At 63.0% G+C, this 23,847-nt stretch overlaps 7 protein-coding genes across 7 annotated transcripts; 3 read left to right on the top strand and 4 right to left on the bottom strand.

The window, feature by feature from the left end:
* Positions 1-262: 262 nt before the first annotated feature.
* On the top strand, positions 263-2,362 carry VTJ83DRAFT_1254 (uncharacterized protein; the record flags this gene model as incomplete). The annotated part of the gene is made up of 5 exons (XM_071007393.1): positions 263-337; positions 438-465; positions 532-1,056; positions 1,173-1,247; positions 1,314-2,362. 5 exons carry the CDS (start codon positions 263-265, stop codon positions 2,360-2,362), a joined length of 1,752 nt encoding a protein of 583 aa, XP_070870607.1.
* An 815-nt stretch (positions 2,363-3,177) lies between these two features.
* VTJ83DRAFT_1253 (uncharacterized protein) lies at positions 3,178-5,076 on the bottom strand (the record flags this gene model as incomplete). Its single annotated transcript, XM_071007392.1, has 4 exons — positions 3,178-4,055; positions 4,162-4,366; positions 4,435-4,704; positions 4,759-5,076. 4 exons carry the CDS (start codon positions 5,074-5,076, stop codon positions 3,178-3,180), a joined length of 1,671 nt encoding a protein of 556 aa, XP_070870606.1.
* Positions 5,077-5,912: 836 nt separating this feature from the next.
* Positions 5,913-7,166, top strand: VTJ83DRAFT_1252 (uncharacterized protein; the record flags this gene model as incomplete). The annotated part of the gene is made up of 2 exons (XM_071007391.1): positions 5,913-6,083; positions 6,141-7,166. The coding sequence occupies 2 exons, from the start codon at positions 5,913-5,915 to the stop codon at positions 7,164-7,166; spliced, it is 1,197 nt and encodes a 398-aa protein (XP_070870605.1).
* Positions 7,167-7,751: 585 nt separating this feature from the next.
* VTJ83DRAFT_1251 (uncharacterized protein) lies at positions 7,752-9,220 on the bottom strand (the record flags this gene model as incomplete). Its single annotated transcript, XM_071007390.1, has 5 exons — positions 7,752-7,991; positions 8,087-8,320; positions 8,481-8,584; positions 8,649-8,821; positions 9,093-9,220. 5 exons carry the CDS (start codon positions 9,218-9,220, stop codon positions 7,752-7,754), a joined length of 879 nt encoding a protein of 292 aa, XP_070870604.1.
* Positions 9,221-10,210: 990 nt separating this feature from the next.
* Positions 10,211-12,517, bottom strand: VTJ83DRAFT_1250 (uncharacterized protein; the record flags this gene model as incomplete). Its single annotated transcript, XM_071007389.1, has 1 exon — positions 10,211-12,517. The coding sequence occupies one exon, from the start codon at positions 12,515-12,517 to the stop codon at positions 10,211-10,213; it is 2,307 nt and encodes a 768-aa protein (XP_070870603.1).
* A 1,340-nt stretch (positions 12,518-13,857) lies between these two features.
* On the top strand, positions 13,858-19,124 carry VTJ83DRAFT_1249 (uncharacterized protein; the record flags this gene model as incomplete). Its single annotated transcript, XM_071007387.1, has 3 exons — positions 13,858-13,928; positions 14,019-18,066; positions 18,129-19,124. 3 exons carry the CDS (start codon positions 13,858-13,860, stop codon positions 19,122-19,124), a joined length of 5,115 nt encoding a protein of 1,704 aa, XP_070870602.1.
* Positions 19,125-20,588: 1,464 nt separating this feature from the next.
* VTJ83DRAFT_1248 (uncharacterized protein) lies at positions 20,589-21,032 on the bottom strand (the record flags this gene model as incomplete). Its single annotated transcript, XM_071007386.1, has 3 exons — positions 20,589-20,777; positions 20,869-20,938; positions 21,025-21,032. 3 exons carry the CDS (start codon positions 21,030-21,032, stop codon positions 20,589-20,591), a joined length of 267 nt encoding a protein of 88 aa, XP_070870601.1.
* Positions 21,033-23,847: the final 2,815 nt, after the last annotated feature.

Here is a 23,847-nt window from a genome sequence, read left to right as displayed (position 1 = left end):
CGCTTCATCCTTACTACCCCGATATGCCATTCTGATATCGCCGTCTCTCTGCGCCCTACCAACCCTCCCGTCCCCCCGCTCTGCTGAAGAGCTCACCCGAGAGCGTCGGATGCCCCATTTACCGGCCTCTCCATCCTAGCTCGCACTCCCGGCCAACCCTGCCGCCGTCGCTCGAACCATCGTCGTCAACGCCCGACCGAGCCAGGGCGCACCAGCCTCGCTGCGGACTCTCGACGGACCAACCTCGCGCACGCACACCAACATGAGGCGCTGGGGGTGTACGCTCCTCGCCTTGCTGCTGTCCCCGTGGACGGCAGCGGCGTTGGAAATCAAGCTGGTGAGTCCGGCGCATCCCCCCAAGCCTTCCCAGCCTTCCCGGCCTTCCCGGCCTTCCCGGCCCTCCCCCCCATGCTCGTCGCCGGCTGACCCCAGAACAGGACCGGAATGACAACCAACGATGTACCGGTGAGTCCAGCAGCCTCGCCGTCGTCACGATCCTTCCCACGCCCCCGTTCTGACCGTGCGCCATAGGCATGTACAGCAAGAGCGCCTGGGGCGGCCCTGTCGACCCCTACATCGGCGTCAAGTTCACCGACGTGGGCAAGGACAAGGGCAAAGACCCCATCGTGAGCCTGCTCATCTTCGACTGGAAGGACCAGTCCTTCCTCAACGTGCTTCCCGACGGCGACGACGAAGCCGACATCTGCCAGCCCGAGTACGTCCAGGCCGGCTACTGCAACGAAACCGACATTGGCCGCTTCCTGGTCGCCCCCGAAGCTTCGGAAAAGTCCATCAACGTCATCTTCACCAAGGCCGTCCACCTCAAAGACTCGGCCCCGATCAAGTACCCCATCACCAAAACGGGCTACTTTTGCGTCGTCACCGAGAGGTTTGGCGCCGAGGAGTACGAGGCCATCGTCGAGTTCCGCAACGCCTATGGCGAGCTGCCCGCCACCCAAATCCCGAAGCTGCCGTTTTACGGAGGCATCACCATCGCCTATGCCCTGGTCCTGGCGTTCTGGCTGTTCTTGTACTTCCAGCATCGCTCCGACATCTGTGGGTGACTCCCGTGGCCTCCCCATCCTGCCGCACACGGGCGTGCTCTCTCTCTCTCTCTCTCTCTCTCTCTCTCTCTCTCTCTCTCTCTTAGCTGACTCCCTCGCGTTCCGCAGTGGCGGTCCAAAACTACATCACGGCCATTCTCATCTTCCTCGTCATCGAGATGCTCATGACGTGGGGCTTCTATGGTGCGTAATCCTCTCGTCCTTGCCGTGTCGATTCCAACGCGGCCACCGAGCTTACCCCTTGGCCAGATTACCTCAACCGCCACGGCTCCAACGTCGGCGCGCAGGTGCTCATGGTGGTGGTGGCCATCCTCAACGCGGCCCGCAACTCCTTCTCCTTCTTCCTGCTGCTGATCGTGTGCATGGGCTACGGCGTGGTCAAGCCCACGCTCGGCCGCACCATGATCTACGTTCGCTGGCTGGCCATCGCCCACTTCGTCTTCGGCATCGTCTACGCCATCACGAGTCTTGTCGTGAACCCGGACACGGCGGGTCCCTTTGTCCTGCTCATCGTCCTCCCGCTCGCCGCCACCCTGACCACCTTCTACGTGTGGACCCTCAACTCGCTCGGCTTTACCCTCAAGGACCTGCGTGAGCGCAAGCAGCACGTCAAGGAGGCCATGTACCGCAAGCTGTGGTGGTGCATCCTCATCTCCATCATTGTCATCTTTGGCTTCTTCTTCTTCAACTCCTTCTCCTTCGCCTCGGCCACCGACCCGGACTACGTCCCCTTCCACTGGAAGACGCGCTGGTTCGTCCTCGACGGCTGGCTCAACCTCGTCTACTTTGCCGACGTCGCCTTCATCGCCTACGTCTGGCGTCCCACCGCCAACAACCGCCGCTTCGCCATGAGCGACGAGATCGCCCAGGACGACGACGGCACCTTTGAGATTGCCAACCTGGACATCGGCAACCCGGACGAGTCGGACAGCGACGAGGAGGCGCGCGTCGAGGGGGCCGGAAAACCTCCGGCGCAAGGCCAGTCAAGGCAGCAGCCGCCCTTCTCGCAGCCAACGCCGCGCTCGGGGTTGGGAACAACCACCGCAGCGGCAGCGGGGACTTCGGCGGCGGCCGGCGCGGCGGCCGGAGCGGCCGTGGGGGCGACAGTGGGAGCGACGGTGGCGGCTAGGAACTCGAGAAGCTCGCTGGACGGCGAGACGGTCTTTGCCGTGGGCGAGGACGGGGACAAGTTCTCGGACGACGACAGCGATGAGGACGATGACGACGACGAGGACGACGACGATGAGGGGGACAGCAGCGAAGAGGAGTCGGGGTTGGTGAAGGGGAAGAAGAACTGAGAAAGAGGAGAAGCGAGCCGGTCCGTTCTGCCCGCTGCTTTGGGGCGGGAGCGTACAGGCTTATCTTGACAGATTAGGTTTGCATTGCCAACGGGGAAGTGAAGACGGGTTTTCTTTTTGCTCTCGGCGAGAAGCGCTGCGAGAGAGAAAGGGAGAGAAGAGAGATCGGGTCGAAAGGAAGCTCAAGGGACTAGATGATGTACCAGACAAGAACAATGCCCCGGATGTGTACTGTACTACATACCTAACTTGCGAAGGGTGACAGGGAGCGGATGGGACGCTGGCGTTTTTTTTTCTTTTTTTTTTTCTTCTTTTTCTTTGCTTGGGGCGGTTTGGAGAGGGTTCAGTCGTGTTTTTGTTTCCTCCTCTGGTTTCTCGGCTTTGTTCAACAACAGCCTGCATCGGGTTATTTTGGTTGGGAGCATTCCTGCTACGATATACATTGAGAGGCGTGGATGGGTGTCGACCGGTGGGTGACGTGTTGTTAGATTGTAGCAAAAGAAAAACCCAGCGGACGTCTCGACTGGTACTGTTAGGAAAAGGCCTCTTTCGGGCTATATACTTCAAAACCGCCCGGCCCTTCTCATGGTTGAAAAGGCCAAGCTTGGTATATAGACCTCGTAGGGACCTTGACGCTGGGAAAGCACCGAGTGGAATAGTAACTAATATCGCACCGTTTGCCGCGTGCCATATGCTCTAATGATGAGAAAAAAAAGGCCTTATCCCCGGAACCAGCACAAGAAAATAGAGGGAAAAAAAACCAGGGCGAATTCCTACTCAACCCATTTCCTTCTTTTTTTGTTCCTTTTCCTCCCTTAGCCATCCACCAAATCCCCTCCGAACCCGACCGGTCTCCTCCTCCCCTCGTTCTCGGGCAGGATCGCCAGCGCCTTGTACACCTTGCCCATGCCTCCGGGGCCCCGATCCACCAGCCGTTCCCACGCCCCCCGGACCACCGTTTCCTGCTCGGGCGTCAGCCGGCCGCCGCGCAGCACCATGTCGACCCGCTCCCGGATCCCCATGGCCTCGAGGAAGTCGGCCTGGCGCACGGGGCCGTGCACCTCGACGCCCTCGCTCGCGCGCGTCGCCGCCTCGGCCAGCGCGGCAAAGTCGACGTCGGCCGACAGGTCCGTCAGCCCGGGCTCCGAGAAGGGGCTCACCCGGCGGTGGGCTCGGATCCCGCGCAGCGAGTTGGCGGGGACGGAGCCGTCGCCGGGGCCGTAGTCGAGGATGAGCGCGGCGCCCGAGGGGGTCGGCTTGGGCCGCGCGGCCGAGCCGCCGATGCGGGCGGCGAAGTCGGCCGCGTAGAGGGCGAGGTCCGGGCACACCTCGAGCAGGGCGCCGGCGCCGACGGCGGATTTGAGGGCCCGGTACCGCGGGGAGAGGTCGGGCAGGTGGAGGGAGTGGCGCGTCGGGCCCGGGGAGAGGGTGAGCTGGAAGTCGGGCGGCGGGGACAGGCGCGATTGGGTCGGCGGCGTGTTGAGGGAGTCGTGCGTCGAGCCGGGCGGGGTCGGCGTGACGACGAACTCGCGCCACTGCAGGGTCGGGTGGGACGTCTTGGTGGACGGGGACGAGTTGTCGTCGGGGGCGCGGGGGAGGGATTGGGTGGCGGGGACCGAGACGAGCTGGAAGGCGTGGATGGGGAGCGCGTCGAAGAACTCGTGCGCCATGATGAAGGGGGTCTTTTCGGGGCCTGAAGACGGGGAGGTAACTCGGAGTTCCCCAGGTCGGTCAGCGGCTACCGGCCGGGGAGGAGGAGGAGCCTCGCAGAGGCGGGGGAATGTCCGTGGAGCACGCACCGATGGGGATGGACCTGATGGTCTCGGTCCAAACGATGGGCACGCCGCCGTGCTTGCACACGCTGTGGTAGCCGGCTTTGGACTCGGTGATCGGGGCGTCCTCGCCGCAGAGCAGGTTCTTTTGGACGACCCGCAGGTCGGGGCTAGCCTCCACCATGTAGACGGCGTCGATGCTTTTCGCCATGGCGGGGAACCGGTGGATGGTCTGGAGGGAGAGCGGGCGTGAGCGTCCGGCCTGGGGCCTCATGGAGGGCTTCCGCTGGGACCTCTTACCCGTAGCATGTCGTCCATCAGAGTTCCGCGGCCCGGGCCGACCTCGATCAGCTCGACGCCGCGCGTCTTGCGGCCCTGGGCCATCCACTCGGCGACGAACCAGATGGCGCACAGCTCGCCAAAGACCTGCGAGATCTCGGGCGAGGTCACAAAGTCGCCGGTGCGGCCGAACGGGTCGCGGCCTTCGCCGAGGGCGCCCGTGTAGTAGCCGCCAATGTCGGCCGTCAGGCACATGCGCATGTAGCTCGCCAAGGGGATGGGCCCCGTCGTCTGGAGGGCCGTGAGCGAGCGCTTCCGCGCCTAGGTCGCGGGGCGGAGACGTACCTCGATGGCCTCGGCCAGCTGCTTGGCCAGAGGGGTGGACCACTTCCGCTCTCCATGGTCGTCTTGTTGCTGCGGCTGCTCCAGATACGGCTTCCCCGTCTCGTCCTTGACCTCCCTCTGTGCCGGGGACGAGTAAGGCTGGCTCCGTGAGAGCCCAACGCTCGCCGCGGAGGCGGTGAGTCGCCGTGTTGACCTTGCTGCTGTGACATGCTGGCTGGTCGTGTGCAACAAGCTCAGAGAACGCCTCTGCGCTGGAAATGGCGCCTTCAGGGCACTGCCCCGGGCGCCCCTCAGCGCTCCTAACGCTGGCGACCTCATGGCGACTTGGATGTGGTTTGTTTGTACAAGGTTGCGTACGTGTTTTTGTTTGTGTGTCTGTTCGTGTTGGGCCGTGTTCAAAAGAAACTTTGTATCAAGGTGAGAAGAAAGCCACCAGGTCAAGCAGCCATGGGCGATGAGGACGATGGCCGACGGTCGGGAAACAGAATAAACACAACACGAGATTTTAGCCAGAGGGCAATGTCAAAACGGACCAGCTTCTAGCCGTCTCCCGTCGTCCCCCTCTCTTTGTAGGGCAGCCTCTTGCTGTTTCACCTGCTCACCGTATCTCAAGTTCCCGATTTGGTGTGTTGCACAGAACTTCCAAGGCTTATCGTTCTCTCTCTGGACCCTAACCCTTGTCCTCGTCACATAGTAGACAGCGACACCTGGATCGGCAGAGTCGCCGTCGGCCGTTGTGAAACACCCATGCTCTGATTTTCATTGTTTGGGATCGGATGGGTTCGGGGAATTGGTGCCGCGCTTCCTTGCCCCTTTTCCAAAACATCAGGCCATGTGCAGGGACACGGGGCAGCTGCTGCGACAGAGGTCGGTTGGGAGCTGGGGAGCTGGTGGAGGAAGTGTATAGTATCCGTATAGTAATACTATGTACTAATATAAGTCCTGACGTCAATAAGAAACAAGGGTTAGGGTTGATTGGTGCGCTCGGGATGTCAACTGCAGACACATGTCAAGTGCTACGACAGTGTCCCAACGAACAAACTAACTAGTTACAACCAGGAACCAAACAACCAGAAGCACGGCGCCTCCCCGTCCACTCCCCTACGTCCCAACCAACCAACCCACAATCCACAATCCACAATCCACAATCCAGCATGGCCCGGGTACTACACGGAGCGGCCATATCGTCCGCCCCTCGGGGAGGCGACCCTCTTGCGGACCTGTCGCTGCTGCTGAGCCGCCTGCAGCGCACCATTCTCCACGCCGATGCCGAGCGCGAAGCTCGACTCCGGAAGAGCGAGTTCGAGCGGGAGAAGGCCCATGCTGTGGGTTTTTTGTCCTCCTGTCTTGCATACGATGGTCTTGATGCTAACGTGTAGCAGAATATCAGCTATGCGCGCACCCTCCTCGCCAAGCTTGAGCAAGATGCCTCGTCCATCAAGGTCCCTCGGCGACAGGACCTCCAGGCCGACCTCCTGCGGAAACGGGACCTGCTCGACCAGCTATCCGAACGCCTGAACGATTTGGCCGAGTTTGCCGCTGCCGCTGCGGTGGTTTCGGGAGATGCAAGCGGCGGCGATGGCGACGAGGACACATCCGACGGCGAAGACATCCTGGCCGACATCATAGCCACCCCGAGCGCGAGCCTGGACTCGTCGGCTCGGTCGCCCGACACGCCGCCGCAAGAAGTACACGAGTCGCAGCAAGGGGGCGACTCATCAGAGTGCGGTCCCGATCCGCTGGAGCTACCATCGCGGTCTCGCCCGGAGGAGCAACATCCCTCCACGCAGCCGACGCCCCAACCGCAACCGCAACCGCAACCGCAACCTCCAGAGCAGCAAGCCTCTGCCCCGCAAACCACCACTTCCCAAACCCTCCGCTCCCGCCAACCTCACCAACCATCCTCCCCCCCCTCGTCCTCCTCCACCACCGCCGCCACGGCTCCCGCCACCTCTGCGGCAGCAACACCCACCCCGACCCCCCCAGCCGCCTCCGCCACCACCACCGCAACCTCCCTCTTCGGCTCCCGCGCCGTCACCAAGTCCTCCGCCTCCTCCACCGCCGCCGCCGCCGCCGCCGTCTCCACCACCGAAGCCATCCTCGACCACCAGCGCGTCGAGCAGGACGCCCTCTCCGAGTCCATCCTCAAGCTCGCCGCCGAGCTCAAGGCCTCGTCCCACGCCTTCAGCGCCTCGCTCGACGAGGACCGCGCGCTCGTCGAGCGCGCCGGCCGCGGCATGGAGCGCACGGGCGAGCAGATGAGCGTGGTCTCGAGGCGGATGGGGGCGCTGCAGCGCATGGCGGAGGAGGAGGGGTGGCTGGGGAGGATGAAGCTGTACGCGATGGTGTACGGGCTCATGGTGGTGCTGGTGCTGGTGGTGTTTGTGCTGCCCAAGCTGAGGTTTTGAGGGTCGACGGGAAAGAGAAAGCGTCTTGGGTGGAGTTTTTTTGTTTGTGCTTACGATCATGGCTTTGGGCTGCATAACGAAGCAAACGGTGAGGATTGCCGGGTTCTTCTGCTTTGGATTTGCATCTAGGGTTCCGCAAGGGGAAAATCCGAGCTCGGCGTTTGGTTTGCATGGCATGGATCGGTCTGGCTCTTTAGAGGCTGTTTGATAACTATACGCTCCGCTAAAAAGACAAAAAACAAGATGTTATGGTGGCGGGTATCGCTGCTGAAGAGCAATGGGTATGTCTTGTGCGTCGTGAGGGCGAGAGCCATAGGTGCATCCGTCACCAGAAACCCCCAGCTTGAAGTCCTGCCTCCGAGTGTCCGTCCATCCTCCTTCTTGCTCCCATGAGCCAAGCAAACCCCAGCGCCAACCATGAGAAGACGAGCATGTGTTCCTCGGTGCTTATCAATGCAGTCTCTACCTCCTCCCCCCCCCTCTCCGGGCGGTGCAACCCCTTGGAAACGCATCGAGAAATAGGAATGCCGAAGCAGCCAATGGAATGCTATTCTGAAGCAAAAGCGTGCCCTCGGTCTGGGGTGATCATCGGCGGGCTTGGGGGGCGGCGTCCTCATCGGGGCGATCGGGCTCGTTGGGGCCATCCTCGCCGAGAGCGTCGTTCGAGACATGCTGCACGCCGGCAGCGGAGGCGATTCCTGCCGCGGCATGCGTGGCGTGTGCGGTCGCGGCAGAGGCGGCCGCGATGGCGAGCTGAACCGAGGGGTCCGGAGACCCCGCGGGCATGAACTCCGGCGGCACGTAGCCGACCGGCTTGCCGCCGGCCTTTTGATGTTCACGGTGCGTCGTCAGCACGACGCACGCAGCTGGGGCGTTGAGCGGACGATGCCATGTCCTCCTCGGAGGATCGGGATGCTTACCGGCGGCCGGTACTGGAAGTAGCTCCTCGGCGTGGTCCCCGCCTTGACGAGGCGCTGCATCCACGGGATGCCCGTCTTGAGATGGAAGAAGGACTCGAAGAGGGCAAGCTCGCGGCACAGCATGCCCGCGGCGATGCTCGGCCGGTGAATCTTGGGCTGCGGGTCGCCCTTCTTCTTGTAGAACTTGGCCACGAACCAATACATGTGAGGGCTGGGGTTGTTGGATTCCCAGATCTGGACGCAAGGTAGGTGAGTTTCTTGAGAGGCGACGGTTGTTGGTTCATTCTCATGGAAATAGAGAGGATATGCTTCCCTGGCGTGTTGGGATGGACCGGTGGGAGGTCGTCACGAACCCCCTGGCTGGGACAGCCGCGATGGAACACAGGGCACTTACAGACAGAACGTAGCGCTCCCCGGGGATCCCCAGCGTCTCATCGTCGCGAGTGATTGTCACCTCGTACTGAAAGAAGGTGTCGTCACGATAAAGATGGTAGAGATCTAAGGTTGGTCAACGCTCGCTCCCCTGACGTCAAAAATTGCCCACTCGAAGCAAAAGGCTTACTCGGATTGACCTCCTTCACGCCCCTTTCTATGCCCTTTTCGTACCGCAGTCGCATCCGTTCCTTTTGGCGCTCTCGCTCCAAGGCCCGGCGGTGCGAGTACAGCTCGGTGGGCAGCCTCTTGTCTCGGAACATCGAGTCCTCGAGCCAGTCTAGCGTTACGATCTCGATGGATCTGCGTTTCAGCGCCTCTGTGACTACTGACGGTCAGCAGAACGCCGATTTGCTCAGAGAGGATGTGTATGGCAAGCTCACCCAACCTTCCCATCCTCCGAAGCTCCTCCTTGGAACAAACGACATGCGTCACGTCCTCCCCGATTCCACCGCCCTTCCCCGTCTTCCCCGTCTTCCCCGTCTTCCCCTCGCCCTTGTGGCCCGAGGAAGAGCCAGCGACCCCCCCACCCCCGCGAGGCCTCACAAACAGCCCGCCCCTCAACGCCACCCACCTGGCAATGTTCGCGTCCGTCCACTGCTCGGTGCCTCCTTGGCGGTTGTTGAGGTCGCCGACGCCGGCGATGACGAGGTGCCGAAAGATGGGCTTGGGTTTGGCTCTGCTCGTGCGCAGGGAGGCCATCTTGGGGCTGCTGCTTGGCCTTGGTAGAAAGAAGGTTGGAATGGACGTAGACAAAGCCCGAGGATGTGAGCTAGACGGTGGGGAGGGGGGCGGGGAGGGCGAGTGTATGCTGGAACATGCGGGAGAGAGCTTCGTCGGCTGCGTAGATGGCGCAAGGCCGGAAGAGATAACTCTGAATGAAGGACGAGGCTGCCGTCATCAAGGCTTCTGGACGGCAGAATCGTTGTCCTCCAACCTGGCAGGGTGTGGCGTATACGGGGCGGTCAGGTTGTCCGTGGGATGTCCACCGTCCGTGACTAGGTGGAATGGCGAGTGAATGGGGGTGTCCAGAGGAAAGTTGGAGTTGGAACTGGAGGGCTGAAGCAAGGCGAATTTGGAACCCTGAGAGAACGGCCAAAGTAGCAGAGTGAAGAACGGACGATAGAAACAGGGCCGAGGATTAGAAGAAACAGAGCCGAGGGTGCCCGAAAGAATGTTCAAGGATCAAAGACGTAGGAAGACGACGGTGGTTTAGAGTAGGGAATACGGGCAGGAGTCCGGTCTTGTGGCCATGGCTGAAGAGTGAGCGGGTAGGAAGAAGCGTTTCTGGACGTAGAAAACAGGTTGGAAACGGAATCATCTGTATGGCATGAGGGTATGGGAGGATCTAGTCTATGAGAGGCGTCTCGTCCAAGGTAACGATGGTGATGAATCACGGAGCATGAAGCGGATCGAAACAACCGCCTCGAAGAAACATGAAACCCGCAGATCGGGAGATATCCAAGCAGCCGGCCTGTCTACAACGACGAGGCATGTTAGGTACGCCCTCATAGGATCAATGAAAGACCCAAGCTCCGAGGCCCATCTCGATAACAGACACCCACGCAAGCCTTCTCGATCCATTCTAAATAATCAACAGATAAAAGACAGCAGTGAAGCCCACATGTTTATACCTGATGGTATCTACCGCAGAAAGCTCAACCTCGGTGTCCCATCCACCTCACCACCCCCCTACCGAATCGCCTTGGCAGCCTTCACAAACTCCCGAATCCTCTCCAAGCTCTGTTCCCCATTCGCCTCTACCCCGCTGCTCACATCGACGCCGACCACCCTCCCCGCCAGCTCACCCAGCGCCTCCACCGACTCCTTCACGTTCTCCGGCTCCAACCCTCCCGCCAACAGCACCTGGAGGTGCGGATCCGTCTCCAGCTCCCTCCTCACCGCGTCCGCGTCCAGCCGCTTGCCGCACCCGGCGCCCGAATCAAGCAGCGGCAGGGCGTGATACCCCCTGACGCCCAGCCCGGGCTGTCCCGGCTTGAACTTGCGCACGACGGGCACGGGGATCAAGCGGGCCCACTCGGCCGGCTCGTCGCCGTGCAGCTGGACGATGTCGAGGTCGTAGAGGCGCTGCTTCTCGAGGACCTCGGAAAGCGGCTGGTTCATGAAGACGCCGACGAGGAGGGGCCCCCGCTTGCGGACGAGCTCGGCCGAGTGCGCAAAGAAATCGGCTGCCGCGGGGGAGGCTTCGCCGGGCGCGGCGGGCGCCGGCTTGCTCTTGCTGCCGTGGACGGCGGCCGAGATGGCCAGGGCGGTCTCGTGCGAGACGCAGCGGCGGGTGCCGGGGACGAGGATCATGCCGACGAGGTCCGCGCCGGCGCGGACGGCCTCGGCGGCGGCCTCGGCGGAGCGGGTGCCGCAGATCTTGACGAGGAGGGGCTTGGCGGCGGACGGAGCGGCGGCGGCGGCGCCCGGGCCGGCGCACAGCTCGCGGATGAAGGTGGTGGGATCGGCGGCGCGCATGATGGCCTCGCCGACGAGGATGCCCGAGACGCCGTCGCGCTTGCAGTCGAGGACGTCCTGGTGGGAGTTGATGCCGCTCAGGGCGCAGAGGAAGGTGTCGCTGGGCACCATGCTGCGGAGGCGGCCGGTGGTGCCGAGGTCGACCTCGAAGTTTTCGAGGTTCCGGTTGTTGACGCCGATGACCTTGGCGCCGAGGCGGAGGGCGATCTCCATCTCGGCGGCGTTCTGGACCTCGACGAGCGGCTCCATGCCCAGCGAGAGCGAGTACTTGTAGAGGCGCTCGAGCAGCTCGGGCTCGAGCATCTTGACGATCAGAAGCACCGTGTCGGCGCCGGCGAGGCGGGCCTCGAGGATCTGGTACTCGTCAAAGACGAACTCCTTGCGGAGGACGGCCGGGCGGTTGGGCATGCCGTTGAGGGCCTGGCGGACGGCCCGAAGGTCTTCGATGCTGCCCTTGAACCATTCCGGCTCGGTGAGCACCGAGATGACGCTGGCGCCGGCCAGCGCGTACTTGCGGGCCTGGGAAGGGGCGTCGATGTCGAGGGCAAAGACGCCCTTGGAGGGCGAGGCGCGCTTGATCTCGGCGAGCAAGGCCACGTCGAAGGGCGAGCGACGCAGGCGGTCGACGAGGGAGATCTGGGGCGGGGCGAGGTGCAGGTCGTAGGCGGCCTGGAGGTCCGAGGGGCGCTGCGAGGGGATCTGCTTCTGTGCGGCGACGGCGGCCCGGCGGTGGGCGTAGATCTTTTGCAGGATGTTGCTGCTGCCGCTGCTCTTGGCGCCGTTGGTCAAGGCCGGGGCGGCGGCGTTCTTGTGCGCCCCGGCTTCCTTCTGAAGGCGCTCGTTCTCGGCCCAGGTGCCGCCCTGCAATTCCAAGAAGTTGCGGAGCATGCGGCGGCCTTCGGCCGAGAGGATGCTCTCCGGGTGGAACTGGACGCCCTCGATGGTGTACTCCTTGTGGCGCACGCCCATGATGATGCCCTTGGAGCCGTCCTCGTTGGCGATCCACGAGGTGACCTCGAGGCACTCGGGCAGGGTGACGTGGGTGCCGGCCAGCGAGTGGTAGCGGGTGACGGGCAGGCCCTGGGCCAAGCCGTCGTAGACGCCCTTGCCGTCATGCGCCAGGGGCGACGTCTTGCCGTGCAGGATCTCGCCGGCGAAGCACACATCGCCGCCGTAGACGTCAAAGATGCACTGCTGGCCCATGCACACGCCAAAGATGGGGATCTTGCCGGCAAAGTGCTTGATGGCCTGGCGGCTGATGCCCGAGTCGGTGTTGGGGTGGCCGGGCCCGGGGCTGATGACGAGCTGGGTGGGGTTCTTTGCGATGAGCTCCTCGAGCGTGATCTTGTCGTTGCGGAACACGGTCACATTGGCACCCTCGAGCACCAGATACTGGTAGACGTTCCAGGTGAACGAGTCATAGTTGTCGATGAGGATGAGGTTGGAGGCGGTCGGGATCAGGGGCGAGGGCTCGGCATCGTGCGGCGAGTGGTCGACGATGTCCACTGCGGCAGGCATGTTGACGGCCGGGTGGTGTGTGCGTAGGGGCGGCGTTGACCGAAACCAAAGCTGCCACAACGACGATGACGACGATGGGGATGGGGATGAGATTGTTGGCTGTGGCTGTGATGGTGGTGGTGGTGGTGGTGGTGGTGGTGGTGGTGGTGGTGAGGATGCTTTTCTTTGTTTTGTCTTATGAAACCACCCCGACTTCGGAGTTGGTTGAGACTAAAGTACTGTGTGTGGTGTAAGAGATGGCAGGTGGTGGTAAAATTTCCCAGGGGATGATGGTTGAGGTGAATGGGCGGAGGCTTTGCACAAAGAAAACAAAACCCAAGATTCCACGTTTCCAATTTTGTTGCGCAATGAAGGGGCCCGGATGCCTCCTCGGTCTTAAATCACTTCAATGAGTCACGCTCGCATGGGGGCCGGACCTCGACGGGACGGTGTAAGATAGATATCTCGTCGAGGGTCACCAAGGCATAATAATCGGCGAGTGAACGATTCTGAATCATAAGCTGCAGACGGAGCGCAACGGACCCTCTGCAGGGATCGCATAGTAAGCCGGTGGAGGGTTGGCGGCGACAAGTCAGCGGAGGGCAAAGGACCCGATCCGACATGCAAACCGGCGACGGGAGCCAGCGCCAGCGCCAGCGTCAGCGCCAGCGCCAGCGACAGCGAGCCTGCCAGTGAGGTGCCAGAGCCGGAGGGTCCCGAGTGGCGTCCCCGCAGCGAGCAAAGCAAACGGGGGGCGGATCGCTGGCGCAGTACCGCCCGAGAGGGGGAGGGGAATGGGGAAGGGAATGGAGAGATGGAGGGGATGGAGGGGATGAACAAAGATCCAGGGAACGGGCCAAGACCAGGGGGAACGGATGAATGAATGAATCCACGAAATGCACTGGGGGCTTGGGATTCCGTTGTCCAGAGATAACCAACTACGCAGTAAGCGATAAGATAACGTCTGGATGTCTCTTGTAGTTATCGATAAGACCGACCGACAGACCCGGCCTGACCCGGCTGAGCTGAGCCTGTGCCAAGGCGGCCCGGCAACACAAGGCAAAAAGCGGGTCCTGCGCCTTTCCGCTGCCCTGTTGGGTGCTGGCCTGGGCAACCTTGGGCCTTCTGCCCCGGGGGCCTTGCAGGCGGAGCTGCACTGCGTCCAGCGCTGCAACTTTGGCCAAGACACCCGCGTCGCAGCGCGTCCATCAATCCCAATCAAAACCTCAACCTCTCCAAAAAGTTTCCAGGCGTCGGGCTCGGGTTGCTATCCTCGTCCACCCACAACAACGCTCGCAGATTGCCGCTTAGACGACGACTCCAGCCCCGGCCACGCCTGGCCCGGATGGAGACCATCGCCAATGGCTACCGTGACTGATAGAACCTATTTTCCGCCGCTGGATCAGTGCCTGAACAGCGACAAGATCATCCTGTAGGTGGCCTTGCTGGTTGTTTGTTTACCTTGCAAGAGTCGGTGACCGACTGCTGACCCTGCTTTCTCCCCCTCCCTTCCCTTTCGCAGCTCGTGGAGGATAGTCGCCTCCTCCCTCAACGATATCGCACACGACCGCCTCGCCAGCGCCGCCGTCTCGGCCTTCCTCCGCGATGCCTACGTTCACCAGCTCCTTCGGGACCCGACCAAGGTCTTCGAGCCTCCCACGAGCCAGTCCAAGCTAGACTTTGAGACCAAGACGGGCGCCATCAACGTCGTCCCCTCCCCCAGCGACCCCTACGACCTCGACACCATCAAAAAGGATGCGTTATGGCTCAGCAAGGCGCTCAACGTCAGCGAGGTCGCCGCCCTGCGTGTCGTCCTCATCGAGTTTCAGTCGCGCGCTCATAGCCACCTCACGGGGCCCATGTCCACCCAGGACGTCGCCAACATCCAGGAGGCGGCTGGCGTCGGCGATGCCCAGGCTTCGGCCGTCCTGGCTCTGGTCAGCGTGGCCTCCGCCGTCGACGCCGAGTCCATCTGGGCAGAGTTCGAGACCGAGGCCTGCCGCCGCCAGCGCCTGCTGGCCACCTACCTCAGCGAGCGTCGGTCCTTCGTCGCCGTCGCCGACGCCCTGCTCGCTTTCCTGCTGCACTCGCGCCTGTCCGGCTCCCCCGTCGGCCTGAAGCAGCTGCGCGCCGACATACTCCGCGACGCCTTTTCCTTCGACGACAGCGCGGACGTGCCCGACACCACCCTGCTCGACGCCCTCGCCCCGACGTACATGCGCACCCTGGAGGACTGCTTCCGCCGCACCCAGATGCTCCCCGAGTCCCTGACCCCGGACGTGGTGACGGAGCAGCTCGAGGTGGACTGGGTCAGGACCGCCGCCGCCGAGGCGGTCCACGCCATGTCGCTCATCTTCCAGATCCTGGACCTCGGCGCCTCCATCTTTGCGCCTCCCGCGCTCGTGACCCAGTGGTTCGGCCTCATGGACACGAGCGAGTTCTTCGAGTCCGTCGGCGGCGCCTACGATCCCATCGCCGAGCTCGTCATGCCGCTGCGCAGCCTGGTCGCCGTCATCTCGCTGAAGCTGCTCAACATCGACCGGGCCTTGCTGTACCTGGATCAGGACGTCGACCTCCTCGACACCGAGGACCCTTACCTCGCCTCTTCCGACGCCCTCAACCAGATCCACACCACCATTGCCGCTGCCGCCGCCGCCGGCCTGGTCACGTCGCTGCCCGTCGTCTTCGCCTGGTCGCTCATCGTCCACCAGATGCACCTGGGCTACCAGGAGCGCGCCGAGCGCCGCGACCTGCTGCAGAACCAGCGGGCCCAGGCCGGCTTCGAGCTCGAGTACGAGCCCTCCGGCCGCCAGCGGAGAAACTCGGCAGGCAGCATCGTCTCCATCGAGGCCTCGTCCTACGACGTCTTCCTCGTCTCCCAGCAGCTCGAGAGGAACATCGAGCCCGCCGAGGCCATGGCTCGCGTCGCCACGTCCCGCGGCCAGGTCTACGACGTGATGACCGAGATGGCCGTGTGCCTGGGCGCTGGCCAGGCGTCGGCGTTCCGTCCGGTCCTTGGCGCCCGCGCCCGCCTCGTCTTCCAAGACCTCCTGAAGCGCAGCGCCCACTACGTGGGCTACCAGGCGGAACCCCTGGCCTGCCTCCTCGCCCTCCTGGCCGGCGGCGCCCAGTTCTGGGACCTGTCGCCCGAGCCTCCCTCCAGCCGGTCCGTGCTGGACCTCCACGCCCGCATGCTGACCGACGACGCCCTCAACCTCGCCTACACCTCGCAGTCGCAGAACCGCTTCCCCTACGAGTTCCTCCCCTTCGCCTCCCTCTGCCGCATCTTGTCGGCCGCATTGATCTCGGACAGGGAAACCTCCGAGACCATCACGTCCTTGCTGGTCAAGACGCCGAGCCTCACCGTCGACTGGGACCCCCGGTGGGACCGGTCCTACGAGCTGGTGTTCGAGGAGGACAACACAAACTCGTTCCGCCTTACGCGGGACATCGACCTGTTCGACACGACCGCCAAGTCCAACCGCCGCTTCCAGCCCGAGGAGAGGTGCACCATCCCGGCCGGCACCTATGGCCGCTTCGTCACCGACGCCGGCCGGATCGCCAAGCTCGAGTTTGAGCATTCCGCCCTCGCCGTCCTCGGAAAGCGCCTCGAGGTCCATCTCGCGCCGGACACCTTCGACACCGGCCTGGGCCTCCTGGGACCGGACGAGCTGGTCGAGACCATCTCGCTCCTGTCGACGGTGGTACGCGTCGAGGCGCTCAAGTCGTCCAAGGCAGACCCCGACGCCGGCGAGAGCATCCTGGCCGAGATCGGCCGCCTGCTCTCGCCGGGCCGCGACATCATCAGCATCGTCTGCGACACGCTCGACATCGTCATCGAGGAGGAGCTTGCGAACCTGGACGGCCCCAAGATCGCCCTCTTGACCTCGTGCGTTCAGTTCCTGTACGCCGTGCTGCCCATTCGCCCGGGCCGCGTTTGGGCCTACATGGCCCGAACGCCCCTCATCAGCGGCGACACCCGCTCCGGCCGCCTGTCGCGCATCACGGCCACCCTGGATGTGTTTGCCGAGAGGTTCGACCTGCTTTTGGCCGCCGTGAAGCTGTTCTCGGCCCTCGTCGACAGCGCCGTGACCAGCAGCGTGCAGCGGCGGACGGCGGCGGCGGCGAACGGCGGGCGCAGGGGCGACGAGAACCCGTGGGTGGGTGCTTCCGACAAGATCGTCTCGCGCGTGTCGCTCTCCATCGCCCAGACCGTGATCGACGTGTTTGAGAGCTCGACCACCTGGAGGTTCCCGTCCGAGCTCGACCGCAGCGTCCTCATGCGCGACATCGTCGACATCCTGCAGAGGCTCGTCGCCTCCACGCACAGCGTGGGCTCGACGGACGCGCCCAAGAGCCTGACGGGCCCGCTCCTGCCCGCGGCCGGCCATGTCATCGAGAGCTTCCTGTCCGCGTCATCGAGCCCCCTGCGCTTCCAGCCCCTCCTGGCCACCCTGCTGGCAGCCATCCAGCTCCCCGACTCGACCCTCTATCACCGCCGGACCCGCATCGTGTCGGAGCGGCTCACCTCGGCGCTCACCTTCGCCACCACGCTCCTGCGCGTCGCCGACTTTTTGAACCAGGACTGCAGCGTCGTCCAAACGCAGCTCTTCAAGTCGGCCGCCGTCATCGCGCGGCTGCCGGCCGTCAAGCACTCCTTCCGCATCCCCGTCATCTCGCTCCTCAGCACGCTCGTCGAGACCGCCGGCAAGAGCAGCGGCGAGCCTCCGTCGCTCCTCGGCTACCTGGGGCCGCAGCTTTCGCGCTCCTTCATCCAGATCGCGTCCCAGCTCGACAAGCCCTTCGACAGGATACCCGAGGTGGTGAGCACGTGGAAGTTCTTCTCCACCATCCTGCGGAACCGCCAGCAGTGGATGGCCAACTGCCTGCTCACGGGCAAGACGCCGCGCGAGGCCCTCAAGGGCGACATCAAGATCTCCCAGCTCACCGCCGGCTCCGTCCTGTCGACGGCCATCGCCAAGCTGCGCTCCATCAAGGCCATCTCGAGCCAGGAGAGCCTCGCCGTGCTCGACTTCTTCACGTCGGCCCAGAACTACTGGCCCTGGACCATCATCGCCATGCAGAAGGACCGCGGCTTCCTGGACGATCTGCGGTCCTACGTGCGCGAGCTTAAGGTCCCCGCCGTCGTGGCCAAGGCGGATCCGGCCGAGGCGTGCTACCAGGCGCGCGTCGCTGCCTACATCGCAGAGACGTTCGCCATGCAGCTGTATCACCTGAGGCAGATGCGCCGCGAGCAGCCCTTTGCCGAGCAGGTGGTGAACGACCTCGACTACTTTTTGCGGGCCGGCGTGGCCGTGGCGGACTACAACTCGTCGCTGCACGCAAACTTTGCCCGCAACTTTGCCAAGCGATACCCGGGGTGCTCGGTCGACGACTTCAAGAGAACCCTGCTGGCCCCGCGCGATCTTGGTCCCCAGTACTACTATGCGCTGGACATTGCCGAGGCCATGCTCGGCCACGATGCCGGCTGGGCCGGGTCCAAGCACAACGGATTCCGGCGCGAGATGGAGACGGCCAACTTGAACCTGTCGCTCGTGGAGGCTGAAGTGGTAAGTTTTGATTCCTTTTTTTCTAATGCACGACCGGGATGCAGATGTTCTGACCGCCGTAGGCGCTCTTCCACGCTTGGGAGTACCTGCTCCTCGAGCTTAGCGTTTGTCTGCTGCCCAAGAACCAGACGGTCGCCAAGCAGATGTTGCAAGTGGCCGAGCAGTGCCTGGATTCCAACCAGCGGCCGCAGCCGCCCGAGAACATCTTTGTCATGCTCGCGCACTCGCGGGCGAGCCTGGCCTTGACGCTCCTCCAGCGGCTCGCCGACAGCGCGCTGCTGCCCAGAGACATCACATCCCTTCTCTCTCTCGTCACCGCCACCATCAACGGCGTCGAAAAGCCCTGGAGCAAAGCCCAGGCCCCCTACTTCCGCACCCTGCTCAAGATCCTGTTCGTCACGCTCCGCGGGGCCAAGCACTCGAGCAACTCGGCACCCGCCGCCAAGCCCGGGCCCGAAAGCCCGGTGGCCGTCACCCAGCTCGTCCTCACCACCCTCGACCGCATCGTCGGCCGCTCCCTGCGCAGCCTCGCCGCGCTCGTCCACGAACCCGACTCCCCCACCACCCCCGAGGACCTCGCCCTCGTCACGGCCATCCTGCAGGCCTGCCTCAGCGTGCCGGGGATCGAGCAATGCCAGGTCGAGATACTCAACATCATGTCCTCGCACGAGGTGCTGCAGGTCGCGACGGCGCTCTTCTCGTGGGCCGACCGGATCGCCGACAAGGGCGACCCCGTGTACGGCGAGCTGGCGCTGCTGCTGCTGCTCGAGCTGTCGGCGCTCCCCGCGCTGGCGGAGCAGATCGCCTGCGACGGCGTGCTGGGGCACCTGACGAGCGCCAACCTGGCCGGCTTCATGCGCCGGTCCAACGTCGGGCCCTTTTCGGAGAACGCGGGCGCGGCGCGGTGCTACGCCATCTGGGCCAAGGGCGTGCTGCCGCTGCTGCTCAACGTGCTGGGGGCCCTCGGGGCGACGGTCGCGCCCGAGGTCGCCTTCGTGCTCAACCAGTTCCCCGGCCTCGTGCGCGCGTCGGCCCAGCGCATCGAGGCCCCGGCATGACGCGCACCGCCGCCGCCGCGGGCGCGCCGGCGCAGCCCTTCGTCTCGCTCGTGGCCATCTCGGAGGTGCACTCTCTCGCGCTGCTCACGCGGGTGCTGGCGGCCCTGCGGGCCAACAACACGCGCGACATACCCGAGGTTCACGGGTGGGACGCGGCGGCGGCGCTCGAGAACGCCGAGTTCTGGCTGGCGAGCCGCAAGGTGCTGCGGGAGCGGCTGCTGCCGCTGGGGCCGAGGGAGGCGGAGTGGCGCGCGCAGAAGCCGGTCGTGGCGGGTGCGGGGGCAGCCGAGGGGGGATGCGAGAATCGGCTGGAGGAGAAGGCGGCGGGCCTGTTGGAGGGGATCCGGGACGTGTTGGCGGATGAGGCGGAATGAGCCCTCCCTCCCTGTTTGCTCGGGTCCATTGGCAGGGGCGTGGAAGTTGGGGACAGAGGGGGGGGTGTTTGCGGTGAGGAATGATTGGAGTAGCGATTGTAGCGGTGGCGGCGGCGGTGGTGGTGGTGATGATGATGATGTGGGTTGTGAATTGTGGAGGATGGATGGTGTTGGGAAAGCAGGGTGTTTGGCTTTTCCTGGTAATTTTGTATCCCTGTGATGGCTTCGACCCCCCAAGATCATGATGGTCAAATTTGTCTGTTGAAACTGCCGTGTCTGCGAGAGCCCGCCCACCTGGACACCTTGACTTGACCTGATGGCATGATTTGTCCAGGTGCAATGTCCCACCCGAGCCGGTGTTCTCGCGTGCTATACGCCTACGATGAGCGGCGAATGGGAGAAGGGGGGTTAAGGCCAGAAGAGTCCTTGCTCTGTGAGGAGGAACCGTCAACCTCCTGACGTGGATGTGCGCGTGGGAGGGAGCCGACCACACCAACGATGGCCGATGCGAAGGGTAAGGAGGAAGAAGACGTGAGGAGCGAAGACGTGATGAATGTATTTTGTACAAGTCGATTTGATATATTGGGCAACCCTCCCCCCCAAACAGTCCCCCCCCCCCCCCCTTCCTCCGTCCGTCTATTGAAATTCCCAACCACATCCGGCCCGTCCCATCCCTTACCCATCCCGCGTGAAGAACCCCTCGGAGCTTTTTTGTAATCGTACAGCGTGGTTTCCCCCCCCCCCCCCCCCCGGAGCTAAGATCCCTCTCGAAGCCAAGCCAAGCCAGTTTGTCCTCCTCCGGGGAAGGCCAATGATACATTCCTTGGTTTCCATCCCTTCCATCCCGCGCCTCGGTGTCACACAACCGAACGAACCCGAACAGCGGTTTCATGACGAATTCCCCTCCCTTTCCGTCTTGCCATCCGCCCGTAAGCGGTAGAAGTGGTGGCCACAGGTGGAGGCAGCCTGCCGGTTGCTCCAAACCAAACAAAACAGCAGGCGAGAAGAGAAGAAGAGGCAGCGCAGAATTCATTTGATGAATGGATAGACGGATGGATGGATGGATGAATGGACGAATGGACGGACGAGTTTAGCGCTTCTGCATCTCGGCCGTCATGGCCGCGTTGAGCTCGGCAAAGCGCTCGCCCAGCCGGGTCTGGGTGGCCATGGACTTGGTGACGCAGCGGCTCAGGCAGCCCGTCTCGCGGCCCGAGAGGGCGCGGGACGTAAAGTCGTCGACGCAGGCGGCGAAGCAGTTGTCGACGAGGTTGCCAAAGACCTGTTTGGGTGTTGTTGGTTAGGAGGGGAGGGGAATTCAATCCTGCGGGTGGCTTCCCCGGGGGGAGAGGGAGAGGAAGAGAGGGACGTACGGTCATGAACTCCTTGACCTGGCGCTTCTGCAGGCGTTGCTCGAGCTCGCGAGACTCGGCGGCGGTGAGGCTGGGGAGAAGGGTCAGTCGGTGGCCAGGGAGGCAGAAGGAAGGGGATGAGGTTGAGGGGAGGGCTGGAGGGAACGCGGGACATACCCCTCCATGGTGTTGTGCGGGTACAAGAGGCGGAAGAGAGAGTGTGTGCGGTGGGCGGGGTGAGACGAGTCGAGGCTGTGCTTGAGCGAGCGAGCAGGATTGGGCTTGGGGAGCTGCTGTGGTGCGTGGTTGGCGGCGACGAAGGGCTGGACGGGACGTTGGTGATGGGACCGATGGAGCCGATTGCGATAACAAAATTCAAAGCCGGGACTGGGCCCGACTTGATTCAGGTTTCCAGTCCATCGCCGCAGGTCCGGATGGGGCTTGGCGGTGAAGCGTGCTTGGCACGAGAAGGCCCTTGGCGTGGACTGGGCTTCCTGCCGGGTCCCAGTCCCCCAGTCCAACGGATGGATATCAGGGAGTTGGGGAGGTCTTGGCGGGCATGGCTTGGCGAAAGGTCTACATAGCGCAAGAACAACAGGGTTGTTTGGGGACCAGACCTCCCGGATTCCCGACCCGAACCCTGAATCCCCTACGTCAAGTACCGAATCTTTGCTCAGCAGCCATCTTCCAACATCGCTAGGAACTAGTTCACTCCCTACAACAGACCTTGGGTCTACTCCTCGGGGCTCCATAGGTAGTTTGCGTTTGCTGCCGTTGCATCACGTCCCATGGTTCTCACGAACCCTTACCATACACGGTAGCCTCCGATAGCTAGATCTCCCTCAGCGGCTGCACGTTGCCTCTGGGATCCTTCACCTTGTCGCCGGCCACCTAGGCGGCCCTCCCTCCCTCGTCTCCCCCCAAGACCGCCAGGCCAGCGAAACGCCCAAGGCTGCGGCCCTTGCGTCCTTGGCGTTCGCCCAGCGCCTCGTATCGGCTGGTGGGCTGAGGAGGGAGCTGGAGATTGGAGTCGGCGACCTGGCTTACATACATACATGCACGGTATTAGTTGATGTACTGCGTAGTGTACAGTGTGCTATAGGTAGGTATGCTGCGTTGGTGTTGGCTTGGGACGGGCAATCATGTGCCGTGTTGCTTTTTTGCTGTCTCCCATCGTGGCGATATAGGTGGGGAAGGGGAGAAAGGGGGGGTGTGGGCGATGCTGACACCTTCAGCCTTGGTGTCCGTCTTTGTTCTTCTTCTCCTGACTTGTCCAATCGAGCGGTGGTAGCGAGCAGGTGGCGGTGTCTTTCTCTCATCCTTGCGGTATTGTTCTCCAGATCAGCGGCTTTTGTTTTTCTCAGCTGGAGAAATCACCTCGCCCAGCAAGCTTGTGCGTCCTGTCACGACATTTGAAATGTCACGGACGCCCAGAGGCCAAGGCTGGGGCTTCTCGGTGGTGTTGGGTGTCCACATTGGACCCTAACTCCAACGCCCTAGAGGGCAGACTGGCACACGCTTTGCTGAAGATGTCTAATTTTGGATCGTCCCCCCGGCCTTGGCCGCTCGTGGAGATCGGGGGAGGGCTAGCCGAGAGCCATGGGGGGAGAGCGTTGGTGTGTACATAAATGCGGTGAGGCTCTCGACTAGCATCGTATCTGCCCCCTCCCCCCCGGACCGTGCTGTACCGGCAGGGCGGATGAGCTTCGGAAGTAGCCGCGACATGCCCCAAGTCACACGATCACCCAAGCTTCCCAAAACGATCTGGAACAACGTCATGGAAAGTTGTGCTTGTACCGTGAAGGACAAAAAGCGTCTCTCCCAATCCGTGTCCGCCTCGGTTCTGGCGTCCCACATGGGAGTGGAAGGCCATCTGCGAGGTTTTCTAGAAGTCCCAACGGCGCATTTCGGGAGACTAGCGCCGGCGTCTGCTTGTAGAATCACCCCGCCTGGTGGAGATAGTAGCGGGCAAGGGGAGGGGTAGGGAGATGTCTGTCGCTCTCGGTACATGTCCGAGGAAGAAGGAGGAGAAGGAGACAGAGCAAGACAGCGCTTAGCAGCGGGAAAGACCGGCTACGGTACCTTGCCTTACCCTCGGGGCTGCAGACCCAGCGGCTCTTCAACTGAGGAGTATAGTAGGTACTGCGTATGTTACTCGTACGCAGTAGGTGGGAGTGCCGATCCGGTCCTCCCGTCACTGTCTCTGCAGGCATGGGCTTGACGCCCGATGAGGTTGCATGCCGGATCTGCAGCGGGGTTTTTTTTTTCTTGGGGTGAGTTCCCTAGAGTAGGTACCTTGACAATCAATGTGAGGAGCTGCTGACAGGACGGATACCTTGGGACGCCTATTCCTCCCCGCGTCTTGCATCTTGCATCTACACCGGTTGTACGTGCTCTGCAGAACACCCGGGGCAAGACGACCCACGTCTCTGGAACGGGATGGAGGAGACCTCGTGAGGGTAGCGAGGAGAAGGAGGGTAAGCGTGGCTTTCCATTCGAATTCGGGCTGAGCGGTAATGGAAATAAAAAGAAGGGAGACGCAAGCCACCTACCTGCCCGGAACCCGGTCCCTGGGCCACGCAGGGAGGGCGCCGGTTCTGCGTCGAGTCGAGACCTCAGCGAATCGACGAAAAGCCATGTGGACCTCTAGCTTCGATGATTCCCAGGTTCCCGTCTTTCTGTACCCCTACATAGTACCTAGGCAGCTTTCCCAGGTGGCTAACGGAGCCCCTCCGCTCCGGGTCCCTCCAGGCCGGTTCCCTCCAGGCCGGTTCCCTCCAGGCCGGGTCCACGTCCACGTCCACGTCCACGTCCACGTTGGACCAAGGCCCGTGAATGGAAAGCAGCGCTAGCACATGACAAGTGCCCCCGCTAGCCGCGCAGCCGGGGCCCAGCGAACCTGCCCGGACCCCTGCACGGCCGCGACGAAGCTCGAGCCTTGGTTCCAGGGCGGGCAGGGCAGTTGGAGACTGGGGAGGCGCCAACCCCACTCTTCCAGGT

The sequence above is a fragment of the Remersonia thermophila genome, chromosome 1 (genome assembly GCF_042764415.1).
Source record: "Remersonia thermophila strain ATCC 22073 chromosome 1, whole genome shotgun sequence".
Lineage (NCBI taxonomy): Eukaryota > Fungi > Ascomycota > Sordariomycetes > Sordariales > Chaetomiaceae > Remersonia > Remersonia thermophila.
This window is presented reverse-complemented; position numbering and strand designations above follow the sequence as displayed.